The sequence below is a fragment of the Oxyura jamaicensis genome, chromosome 2 (genome assembly GCF_011077185.1).
Source record: "Oxyura jamaicensis isolate SHBP4307 breed ruddy duck chromosome 2, BPBGC_Ojam_1.0, whole genome shotgun sequence".
NCBI classification, from domain to species: Eukaryota; Metazoa; Chordata; class Aves; order Anseriformes; family Anatidae; genus Oxyura; species Oxyura jamaicensis.
Window position 1 is genome coordinate 140,621,711 of NC_048894.1, and position 9,858 is coordinate 140,631,568.

At 46.4% G+C, this 9,858-nt stretch overlaps 1 protein-coding gene across 2 annotated transcripts; it reads right to left on the minus strand.

The window, feature by feature from the left end:
• Nucleotides 1-1,396: 1,396 nt before the first annotated feature.
• On the minus strand, nt 1,397-8,063 carry TMEM74 (transmembrane protein 74). 2 transcript variants are annotated; one of them, XM_035318418.1, is made up of 2 exons: nt 7,841-8,063; nt 1,397-6,965 (listed from the first exon to the last, which is right to left on the minus strand). In XM_035318418.1, the coding sequence occupies exon 2, from the start codon at nt 6,805-6,807 to the stop codon at nt 5,857-5,859; it is 951 nt and encodes a 316-aa protein (XP_035174309.1). In that variant the 5' UTR covers nt 6,808-6,965; nt 7,841-8,063; the 3' UTR covers nt 1,397-5,856. The 2 variants fall into 2 exon arrangements, with proteins under 2 accessions (XP_035174309.1, XP_035174308.1); XM_035318417.1 differs by having other exon boundaries at nt 1,397-7,013.
• Between the last annotated feature and the right edge of the window lie 1,795 nt (nt 8,064-9,858).

Here is a 9,858-nt window from a genome sequence, read left to right on the forward strand (position 1 = left end):
AAACATTATGCATCATGCCACCAGGGATCTCACTTCTCAAGCAGCTGCATACATTCAGATGAAAGCACTTTCAGAGATGGTCTGCAGGTGAAGAACAAACACGTGTGTTTTAAATTGCAATGCCCTTATTTAAAAAGACGACCAAACACACACAAAGTGCAACTCAGTTAATGGCAATACCTCAGAATTTTTACCATATGTAAAGGTGGAAGATTCTACACGAGAAGAAAATTCTTTGCAAGTCTTTAATACAGCAAGTTCTCAAAAGTATTTTAATTGGATTTGTATTGAAATCTAATAGGCAATTGCATTATTTGGCTGAGTTTCTAGAAATGTTAGGACATTGATGTTAACACAAACAAATATTAACTGTGTACATTTCAAAAAGATTCTTGACTTGTCTGGTTTTATTCAAATGTATAATAGCCACAATTTCATTTAAGCTGGTAAGAAAAATCAAATAATCAATCTTGTAGTTTCCAGGATTCTTGACCTTGCCAGGACTTATGCTCAAGAGAAAAGAAGTCCTTGTACATGCTATATATGATGATGAGTCCTTCAACATGTAAAAAGATAAGATTAAAAAGAATCCTGTAAAAACAAGTAACAAATAATTTAATGTTTGCTTTCAGTTAGAAAGCCTCCCAGATCTTTAAGCTGATGGATTGTCATATCTATAAATACACCTACTCTCTTAACCTCTTAATAACCATGGGTTGTACACCATAGGCTATATCTGGCACGAGTGCAATTTACTGCAGTCAATTTAGTTACCTCAGGGACACTTTTATTACTGTTATGGCAGCAACAGCCTGAAACCCAAATAGGGGATGGGGGCCCTAATGCACCAGGTACTCTGGAAACTCATAACAGAAACAGACAGCCCCTGCTCCAACCTGAATCCAGACTCATCGGCGGCGCTCCCACGCATGCTTTGATTAACACGACAGCAGCAGGGAGAGGTCTGGTCCTGTCATGCAGCATATGAAAAGAAACATTGCAAGGCATGACCTGCATGCCACACACTCGTACTGCATTTGGGTGGGAGCAAAGGCTGGTAAGGGTGGGTGAGGTGCTGAGCTGGCATGCGCTGGGGTTTTGGGAAAAACAAAAAGCACAAGCCAGGAGCAAGCCGCGGCACAGCTGGGGTAAGAACATGGTCCCAACATTGCATCGTGCATGGTTATGGCAGGCAGGGACTCAACACCCACCTACTGCCTCAGTTCCCCCAGCCACTTGCTTGCACAGCCCTGGCTGCTCCCTCCTCTCTATTTTCTGGAAATATGGAGTTAGGTGGGACACCTGTGTAGTGAAGTTTTAAAGCCTGCATGCTTTGGCACATTCTGACTGTGATCAGCAGCTCAGTGAAGGGCAAAGACAACCACGGCACCAGAGATCAGCTTTACAGATTTTTATTTTTTAATCTGTACAGAACGCTGTTGCTATTATAATAAGGCATCAAATGCACAATCAAAAAGCTCACGATGAACTGTGATGTTTCACCCTTGTGTGGGTCAAAAAGGAGTTTTACAAGATTAAAGCCATTGTTTTCCCAGTTGGTAAACTCAATATTCATTACAGACATATTTTTAAAAGAATTACAAAGATTAAAAAACTGTAAACATATCAAAACCAGCAACAACCCAGCATAGCTTCCAAGGAGAGAGCTTCGGGTTTCCCTGCTGTGGGTCAGGCCTCGGGCTGGCAGTGCGGAGGTGAGGCCGGCTGGGCCAGAGCTGGGCTGGGTGCCTCGCCACGGACCTCTCTGGGTTGCAGAGTCCCGTGGCACAGCTCTCAGCAGTTCCCAAATGGCCCAGCCTCTGTCATAAATTTCTGACTGAGAAAAAGAAACAGAAAACCGGTCCCCGGGGAGCTGTTTCAGCAGCAGAGGGTACAGGGAGAAGTCCCGGCCAAGGCCTCGCGTTCCCTCGGCGGGGAGGCAGAGGCTGGGGCAGAGCCTGTCCCCATGGGCTGGCAGCCCCCGCTGACGTGTCATGAGGTAGAAAATGGGCAAACATCACATTTTGCTGTGAGGGTCAGTCAGGAATAAACTGTTCCTCCCCCAGCACAAATCATGGTTTGTTTCTAGGATGCTCCAAGGGGTGCCTAAAACCCACCTGGTATGCCCTAAAATTCACAGCCCTCCATTGACCCATGCAACAAGTTTAGCCAAGGTGATGGAAAAATACAATTTTCCTCACACATGTACCCTTAAAGCATTTACATTTTGAGTAGGGGAAATCAAATTGCTAGGGTGTATGGGCAGGCAATTAATCTCCCTTGGCCTCAGCCTTTGGTACTGCCGTTTGTGACCAGGATGATGTGGACACTCATCCACCAGGCAGCTGACTAATACATTCATTTCCCACAACCAACCACCAGACAGCAAGCATTTTGGTTTCTCTTGCACTGTACATCATTAGAACCTGAGAGTCCAGAGGTTTTACATCACACCACCAACCGACACAGCCTTCTCGTTTGTTTGGTGATCAGAGAAATGTCCTGAGAGATTTATCTGCTGAACTCTTGCACTCTGTCCTCTAAAGGCCTGCCTTCACCTCTTCTGTAGCACAGTTTAATACCAAAATAAAGAAACTGCATTAGTTCTGCTATTTTATTATTATTATTCCTTACACCTCTGTGGTGTATATTTAGATTATTAGGTTGACTTAGGTTTCCTTAAAATGCTCAGGGAAAATTTGAGGGTTCATTTAGGTATTGCAGGCTTATGATCTGTGACAGGCATTTTACAAAGTGTCAGAAAACTTCTCACTTGATAATAATATACTGACAATCTAGGGAACACGCTCTTTTCTAGTGCTAATAACCAGCATTAAGGCATGCCATGGTTCCTACAAGAAATCTGTGATCCTTACAGTGTTAGCTGTCATCTTTCTGCAATTATGGAATGTACTCCAATTTTATGCATATGTATCATTAAAAAATAAAAATAATGGCTCTCAAAACTGCCAGCCTCAGTTTTAGAGCTTCTGCCAAGTACAACGTTTCCTGTTAGGGGTGGGGGGTGATGAAAGTGTTTTTGCTCCCCATGACATCCATCCTCTGCCCCACAATGTCTACCGCCCCTGCCGTCTGCCCTCCTGCTTGGTACAGCCTTCTCTGCACTTCTGGATGCCATGGCATCGGTTCCGGTCCTAGGACCAGGACAAGCAGCAGCACTGACCCCACCACCCCACCTCAGGTGGTGTTAACAGGCCCTGCAGGCAGTGCCCTCATACCTGGGAGCAGGCAAAGGGCAGCTAATGAGGAGCCTTCCTCCTACATGTCTTACTTCTTGGGCTATTTTGCTCCATATTCTCACTGATCCCAACAGGCTGAAGGTTTCTCCTTATATATGTAAGCTCTTCTTTTCACCCTAGAAATTCAGTCCTGAATCCCTGATGACACACCCAGAGGGACGTAAGCTCTCCCAAGATAACTGCTGAAATGCTGGCCAATGTGAGTTCCTGCCCTCAGACACGCTCTATATCATGACGCAACTGGTAATAACATCTACTAGGCAGTAGCACTGCTGAATAAGGCTGCTCTTTAATTGCCAGCTAACACTGAGCTAAAGCAGGAGTTAGAACAGATAACATTTAAGTAGCATCTCTTTCGCAGGGCCAAAGTTAAAACCTGATATATCACGCTATTTACAGCGACCAAGGGCATGAACCTGGAGCAGCGCAGGTTCTCCAGCTCTCTGTTGAGGGCACCTACATGAGCACCCACTAGCAGTGAGCACAAGGGACAGAACACAGGCAAGTGCCAGGCACAGGTGTGGCACGTGCCTCCTGATGCAAACAGACAAAAGAGGGCATGAGGAACAAGGTGGCAGAACAGTGTTTGGTCTTTTTCTGCATGAGGACCCCACATTTCCTCATGCCACTTGTGTAATTTCTGCAGACTGAAAAATCCAATTTTTTGGATATCCATTAATTTGGGGCACAATTAAGACACAGAAGACAGAAAACAGATGGTCCCCTTGGCACACATAATGATGGCTGGGAAGGGACCATAAACAGTCTCATTCAGGTATAAAATACAGTTTTTCCCTTCGCTGCTCCGAGTCACACCAGCCAGTGTGCTCCAACCCTCACATCAGGCTGTCCTGAAAAAGAGCAGGGCAGTGTTCATGATCTCTACCAGTCACACTAGACTGAGAAAGAAACCCAGAAGCCCTGGAAGTTCTAACTGGGAGAAAGCAATGTCAGAAACACCAGGTCCCAGCACCACCTGAGCAGGAGGATTTTTTGTTATTCTCGTGTTGCCACCCTTCCTAAGATTATTCTCAGATATGTCACAACAGGAAAGAAAAAGTCTCATTTGTAAAGAAGTTGTAAAGGAGTTGATATTCCCGATATCTGAGATTTAACCATGACTGACAAGGCTGTGACAGTGAAACAAGTGTTTCTACTATGACTCTGCAGCCAGGGTCTGTACAGAGCTCTTCACTCATGCCTGGCTTTGGCAGGGTCTAGGACATATATAATATTAACCACTGTTCACTACGAAATGACAGCAGTGCATACAACAATCCTTGTTGTTTTTCCCAGCATCACAAGAACACCACTTTAATGCTCCACACAAACAGGCTGACACTAAAGTAAATACCATCAGCAGTACAGGTTTTTGGCTATCCTGCTATGTAACTGTGAAAAATAGCATCATGTATTCTTGATCATCCTCTGTGTTAACTAAGTCCCATATCAGACAGTCCACCTGTCTGATATTTAACCTTAGTATTTCCTGACAATTTATTTTTTTATAAATAATTTGGTTTATATTGAACGAGCCCCAGAAGCTCCTTCCTGACCTTTTCTTTCCAGTTATGAGAAGGCTGGCAGCCTAGTGACATAAAACTGAAGTTTCAAAAGGACTAGTGTGATGCAGACAGGCCCAGTACAAGCAAAGCCCTTCAGCTGAGCTTGAATTTCTTCTGGCATCCATACTGAAAGAGAAGTGTTCAGTCTCTGCATCCCGATGCTTTTTTACTCTTTGGGTCTTTTGAGACTCCTAACAAGAGGTCAGTTAATTCAAGTTATGGCAGTTTTCATACAAAGACATCTGTCCACCAGGAACTAAACTTCTTTTATATGGGCCACTATAGCTATCAGAAGTTAATGACTATCAATCATGGCTAATCTGAACTGAAATGGAACCACTGACCTCAAGCTGAAAGAAACTTTTGTCTCTCACCAATACCATCATGAGCCATATGGTTCCCTGCCCTTTGCTTCTTATCTTTGTATTTTAAGTAATCACCACTAATTGTACCATTGTTTGAAAATAGGGGAGATTTGTGGTAAGTCATGAACAAGTGGTCTTTTTTTCCATTAGATCTCATTCATAGAAAATAAGGGATAAGCTTAAAAATAAAAAATAAAAAAGCATCTCTCTTAATAAAACATCAGCCTTCCTATTTGATTATTGGTCCCACTTTTTAACATGACATCAAGTAGGCTGTTAATAATCCCTCTGAAGACTGCAACAATTAACAGCTTCCAAGGTGTCAAGGTCACTCCTGTTCTGTATGGGAGTAATAAGAAAATTATATAGGCGAGACACCAAAGGAATGTTTTATGCTAGGATAAAGGAGTTACCTACAGAACCTACTCACCACAAATCTCTCTTTATTTAGTGATTTTCATTATTTCATATCAATTGCTTTTTCTCTGGCATGTTTTCCCTTTACAACAAGTGCTCATATACTGCTAACATTCGATTATAGAGCTCAAGAAAAAAAACATTCTTGTCAGACAAATAAATGCATCACCAGCTATCTTTAGCCACATCTGTTTTCTTTAATGAAACATGTTTTCTCGTAGAAACGCTGCCTTAAAAATCATGACCACTCTAATTATCTACGGCAAGCACATCTTCCTCAACTAACGACAGCTCGAGCATATTATCATTTGCACCAGACTTCATTCTGAAATTGAAAGACCCATAGAGCTTTGCAGACTCCTTGGAGGATGCAAACCTGCTCCTCCGGTACAGCTCCCCTTTCCACATGGACATCATCAGCAGGCTGGAGAGCACCACTCCCCCCAGGGTTAAGAGACATAGCCCGGCAATCACACAGCGGTCCAAGTGAGCCCCGATCCTGGCGCTCTCGTTCTCCAGTCTCTCCATCTCTCGGGCAGCCACCGTGTTGGGATCCACAGTCACATCTCTGGGTACCACGTAGGAAATGATCACCAGCAAAATCCCACTAACAAGGAACAAAATGGCACTAATGAACCCATAGTCCACGGATTTCCCAGCTGCCGCCTCCGAGGCTGTGTCATCCTCCTCGGAGACCAGGGAAGGGGAATCATGCGCCCACTCGGGTGGCAGCTCCCGGCAGGAGCGCTGCTGAGGAGCATCCCGACAGCCTGTTGGACTAGGGGGACTTCTTGCGTGCTCCAGGTTCACATTTTCATCCACATAGGTGAATGACGTCTCGAGTTCCTGGGCACAGCAGCAGGCTTTCTTCTTGCCCGCGTCCCCTTCCCCCGGGAAGCTCTCGGGCAGGTGGCAAGGCTGGGAGGTGCTGGGGGGTGCTGGCTGCTCCCAGGGCGAGGGGCCCAAGGCGGAGGACAGGGGAACTGGGGCAGGCTCAGCCACAGGGCCCCTCTCTGAGGGCTTGCAATGCCTCTCGCAGTGCAGGGCTGCCACGGCAGAGGCTGCTCTGGGGTCCACCTCACCCCCCTCATGCTGCTGCTGCTGCTCATAGGGAGAGGAAGGCAGGCTCCATCCCGCAGCAGTGCCCAGGGACCCCTGCCTGCTCTCCTCGGCCAGGTAGAGAAGCTCCATGCAAGCCATCGGCCTCGTCCCAGCGAGCCCGGACTCCTGGGCTACTGCATCCTTCAGCAGGCGCTGCCCCTGACTCGCTGGAGTGGTTTCATGGTACCGGAGCCGCCGTATCCCAGAAATCTTCTACTCTTTCAGCAACGTTTTGTTAGGGACATGGCTTGTGTCAGCTGTTAAATGATTAAACAAATCCCCTCTGACGTTCATTTCTTTTCAGTCTGCAAATGAAATAGCAAAGGAAAAAAAAAAAAAAGAAAAAAAAAAAAAAAAAGCCCGACAACCTCCTGATGGTACGTTAATAAACTGAAGAGCAGATAACACAAATACAATACATCAGCCTCCCTCTCAACTGCTCGAGGGGAGATGGCAAACACAATTGTTTTAACCACGAACTTAAAACTGCAATCCTCTTGCAGATCCAAAATCTATTAGGGAGTCTAATCAACCTTTGACACCGATATCCAATTAAGGCAGTAAGTCATCTACAGAGCACGGGGTAGCCCGAATGTCAGGGGAAAAAAAAAAAAAAAAAAAAAAAAAAAAAGAAAAAAAGAAAAAGAAGAAGAAGAAGAAAAAAAAGGCATCTATATTTTTCAGCAGCAAGTAACTTCCCCTTTCCGAATTAAAGATTTTAACCGCAGACACGCAGACTAATTAGAAAGAAACACGCAAATCCCACGCAGCCCCCTAATCCAGGATCTGCATTCTCCGGTGGAAATCTGATAATCCTACGGGAAAAGCAGCGCTTTCCTACAGCAGATCTCCCGTTTGATTAAGAGCTTTGGGAACGCAATTCCGCCTCGAAGACCGAGGGCTCAAGGGCGGAGATTGCTCCCGGTCAGCAATTAATTCATTATTCCCCCCCTCGGAGCCCAACTCCCCGCACCCCGACGCAAAGCCCGCACCGCCCGGGGGATGCGCGGCACCCGCAGCACCCCATGTGCGGGGCAAAGCTGGCGGGGCGCGGCGGACACACGCACACGGGGCTCGCACACGCACACCCGGGGCTTGCACACGCACACGCGCGGGCTCGCACGCCACCTACCCCGCCGCGGCCACCGGCAGCGCCGAGCCGAGCCGAGCCGGCCAGCGCCGAGCCCAGAGGAGGCGGGAGGGCTGCTGCTGCGGCACGCCGGGAGTTGTAGTCCGCAGCCAGGGGGGCCTGGCCTGGCAGCACCCCCTCCCACCCCCCCCTTCCACACACCCGCCTGGTTCTCCAAAGGAACCGGTGTGCATCCTTCAAGGATGCCCGCTGCGGGTGTCAGCACGCACGGGGTGGTGTTTCCCTAACCACGAGAGCTGGCGGTGGGCTGGACGGGGTGGTAACGCTGCTTTCACAAATGGTTATGGCATGGCGAGGGGTGAGACCTGCAGAAATGTTCTCAGCGCTGCCAGACTTGCAAAGAAATCTCAGGAAAATATCAGGCTCGCCGCGCGCCGTTATGCACTTTCTGTGGCAGGCATAAAGGGAACATTAAAAACCCTGCTGCCAAAAGACACAATAAAAATAATGACTGGTTTGTGTGGACCTTTGCTGACTTTTCTCATCAGTGCTTTCTCTGAAGTGATGAACTGGGATGTGAAAATAAATTGTGGAGCTGAGATGAAGATTTATCGGAGGAGACAGGGCTCTAGGGAGTGTGGAAGGAGGGACTTTAGGTGTGGAACTGAAATGAGGGGGTCCACAGGAAGAGGAGGGGAGCGTCACCTATGTCCCTGGCTACTGGGGAGGAAAGCAGGGGCACAAGAGGGATAGCAAGCTAGGAAGAAACCACTCCAAGCAGAAGAGAGGGCAGACTCTGTCAAGGAGTTGTCCCAGCATGAGGGAACAGGGCAATTAATTCTGTGTAATGACTCTGCCAGTTCTGAGACACTGTATTAGGCAAAGAAACCAATGTTTTGAGGACAAATCCAGCTGACACTCAAAGACCTAGCACAGAAGATTTTAATCTTTGTGGCAGTAATCCTCATGTATGTCAAAACCATCAGGACACAGCAATAATGGGAGACTCCCATAGAAGAATGTTTCCCCAGTGCCCATCTAAGACAGCTCAATGCTTTTGGCTTTCATGGACCATGTTATTGAAGCAGCTCCAGGCCATGTTTCCATTAGCAGAGCAGTTTCAATGCATTGAATACTGTATTATTTGTTCTTTGAAGAAAAATTGTAAGGAGAAAATGATGGAATGGGGAAAAGAGTGCAGACTGTCCTTGGAGCTTTTTGTAACACCCTCGTTTTCTTTCAAAGAAAGAAGGAAATAAAACCTAATCAAAGAAACAAACAAGCTGATCTATAAAGTGTTCAAATACTTTAAAGTAAAAGCAAACCCAGAAACAAACACTCTTTAAGGCTACAGCACATTTCCATTTGGGAAACAGCAGGATAGGAACATACAGCAGGCTGCACCTGCCACATCTGACAGACAAGTCTTAATTAAGTGACTGACAGGAGAAAGCTTGGTGTTCGGCCCCAGATAAGCAGCCTGGAAGAACGCAGGCACCTCTCCTGGGCCTCAGCATTATCTGCCAAGGCCTTGGGTGGGCAGTTTCTTCCCGACAGCGGATACAAAGGCAGGAAATTGTTGTCAGAGCACAACAAATGGCCATGTCAATGATCCTTCAAAACCCGGGAGCTACAGCACTTATTCTCAAGCACTTGCTAGAACTGCAGTTATTTGTTATTTACCGCCACACAAACCTCTTGCTGAGCAGCCACCCACTCTCCCTCCCATTGTGTGCCAGTTTGTGTTGGGCATGTATATTAATTTGTTGCTAATACTTATGGTTCCACAAAGTGAGGAGCAAACGGAGAGGGAACCACGACTCTGTTAGTCTAAATGTTGGTTAGTCTTTTATGTCTTCCCAGGTGACGCTGTATCTCATTTGCCACCTACAGTGACTGTAGCAAAATCATTTTCTAGTCTCACTCCATAATCCTGACATTTCTTTTTCTTCCTTCAGAGGCAAAGAGTTAACAGCATTTTTGCTTAAAGAATGTAAGTGATTGTTGCCAAAGCTCTGAGGTGTGGAGGTGGTAAGATGAATGCATAGCAACACATACTC

What these genes read in the sequence shown, in the direction of transcription:
- TMEM74 (XM_035318418.1), bottom strand. Translation starts at nt 6,807, where the DNA reads ATGGCTTGCATGGAGCTTCTCTACCTGGCCGAGGAGAGCAGGCAGGGG.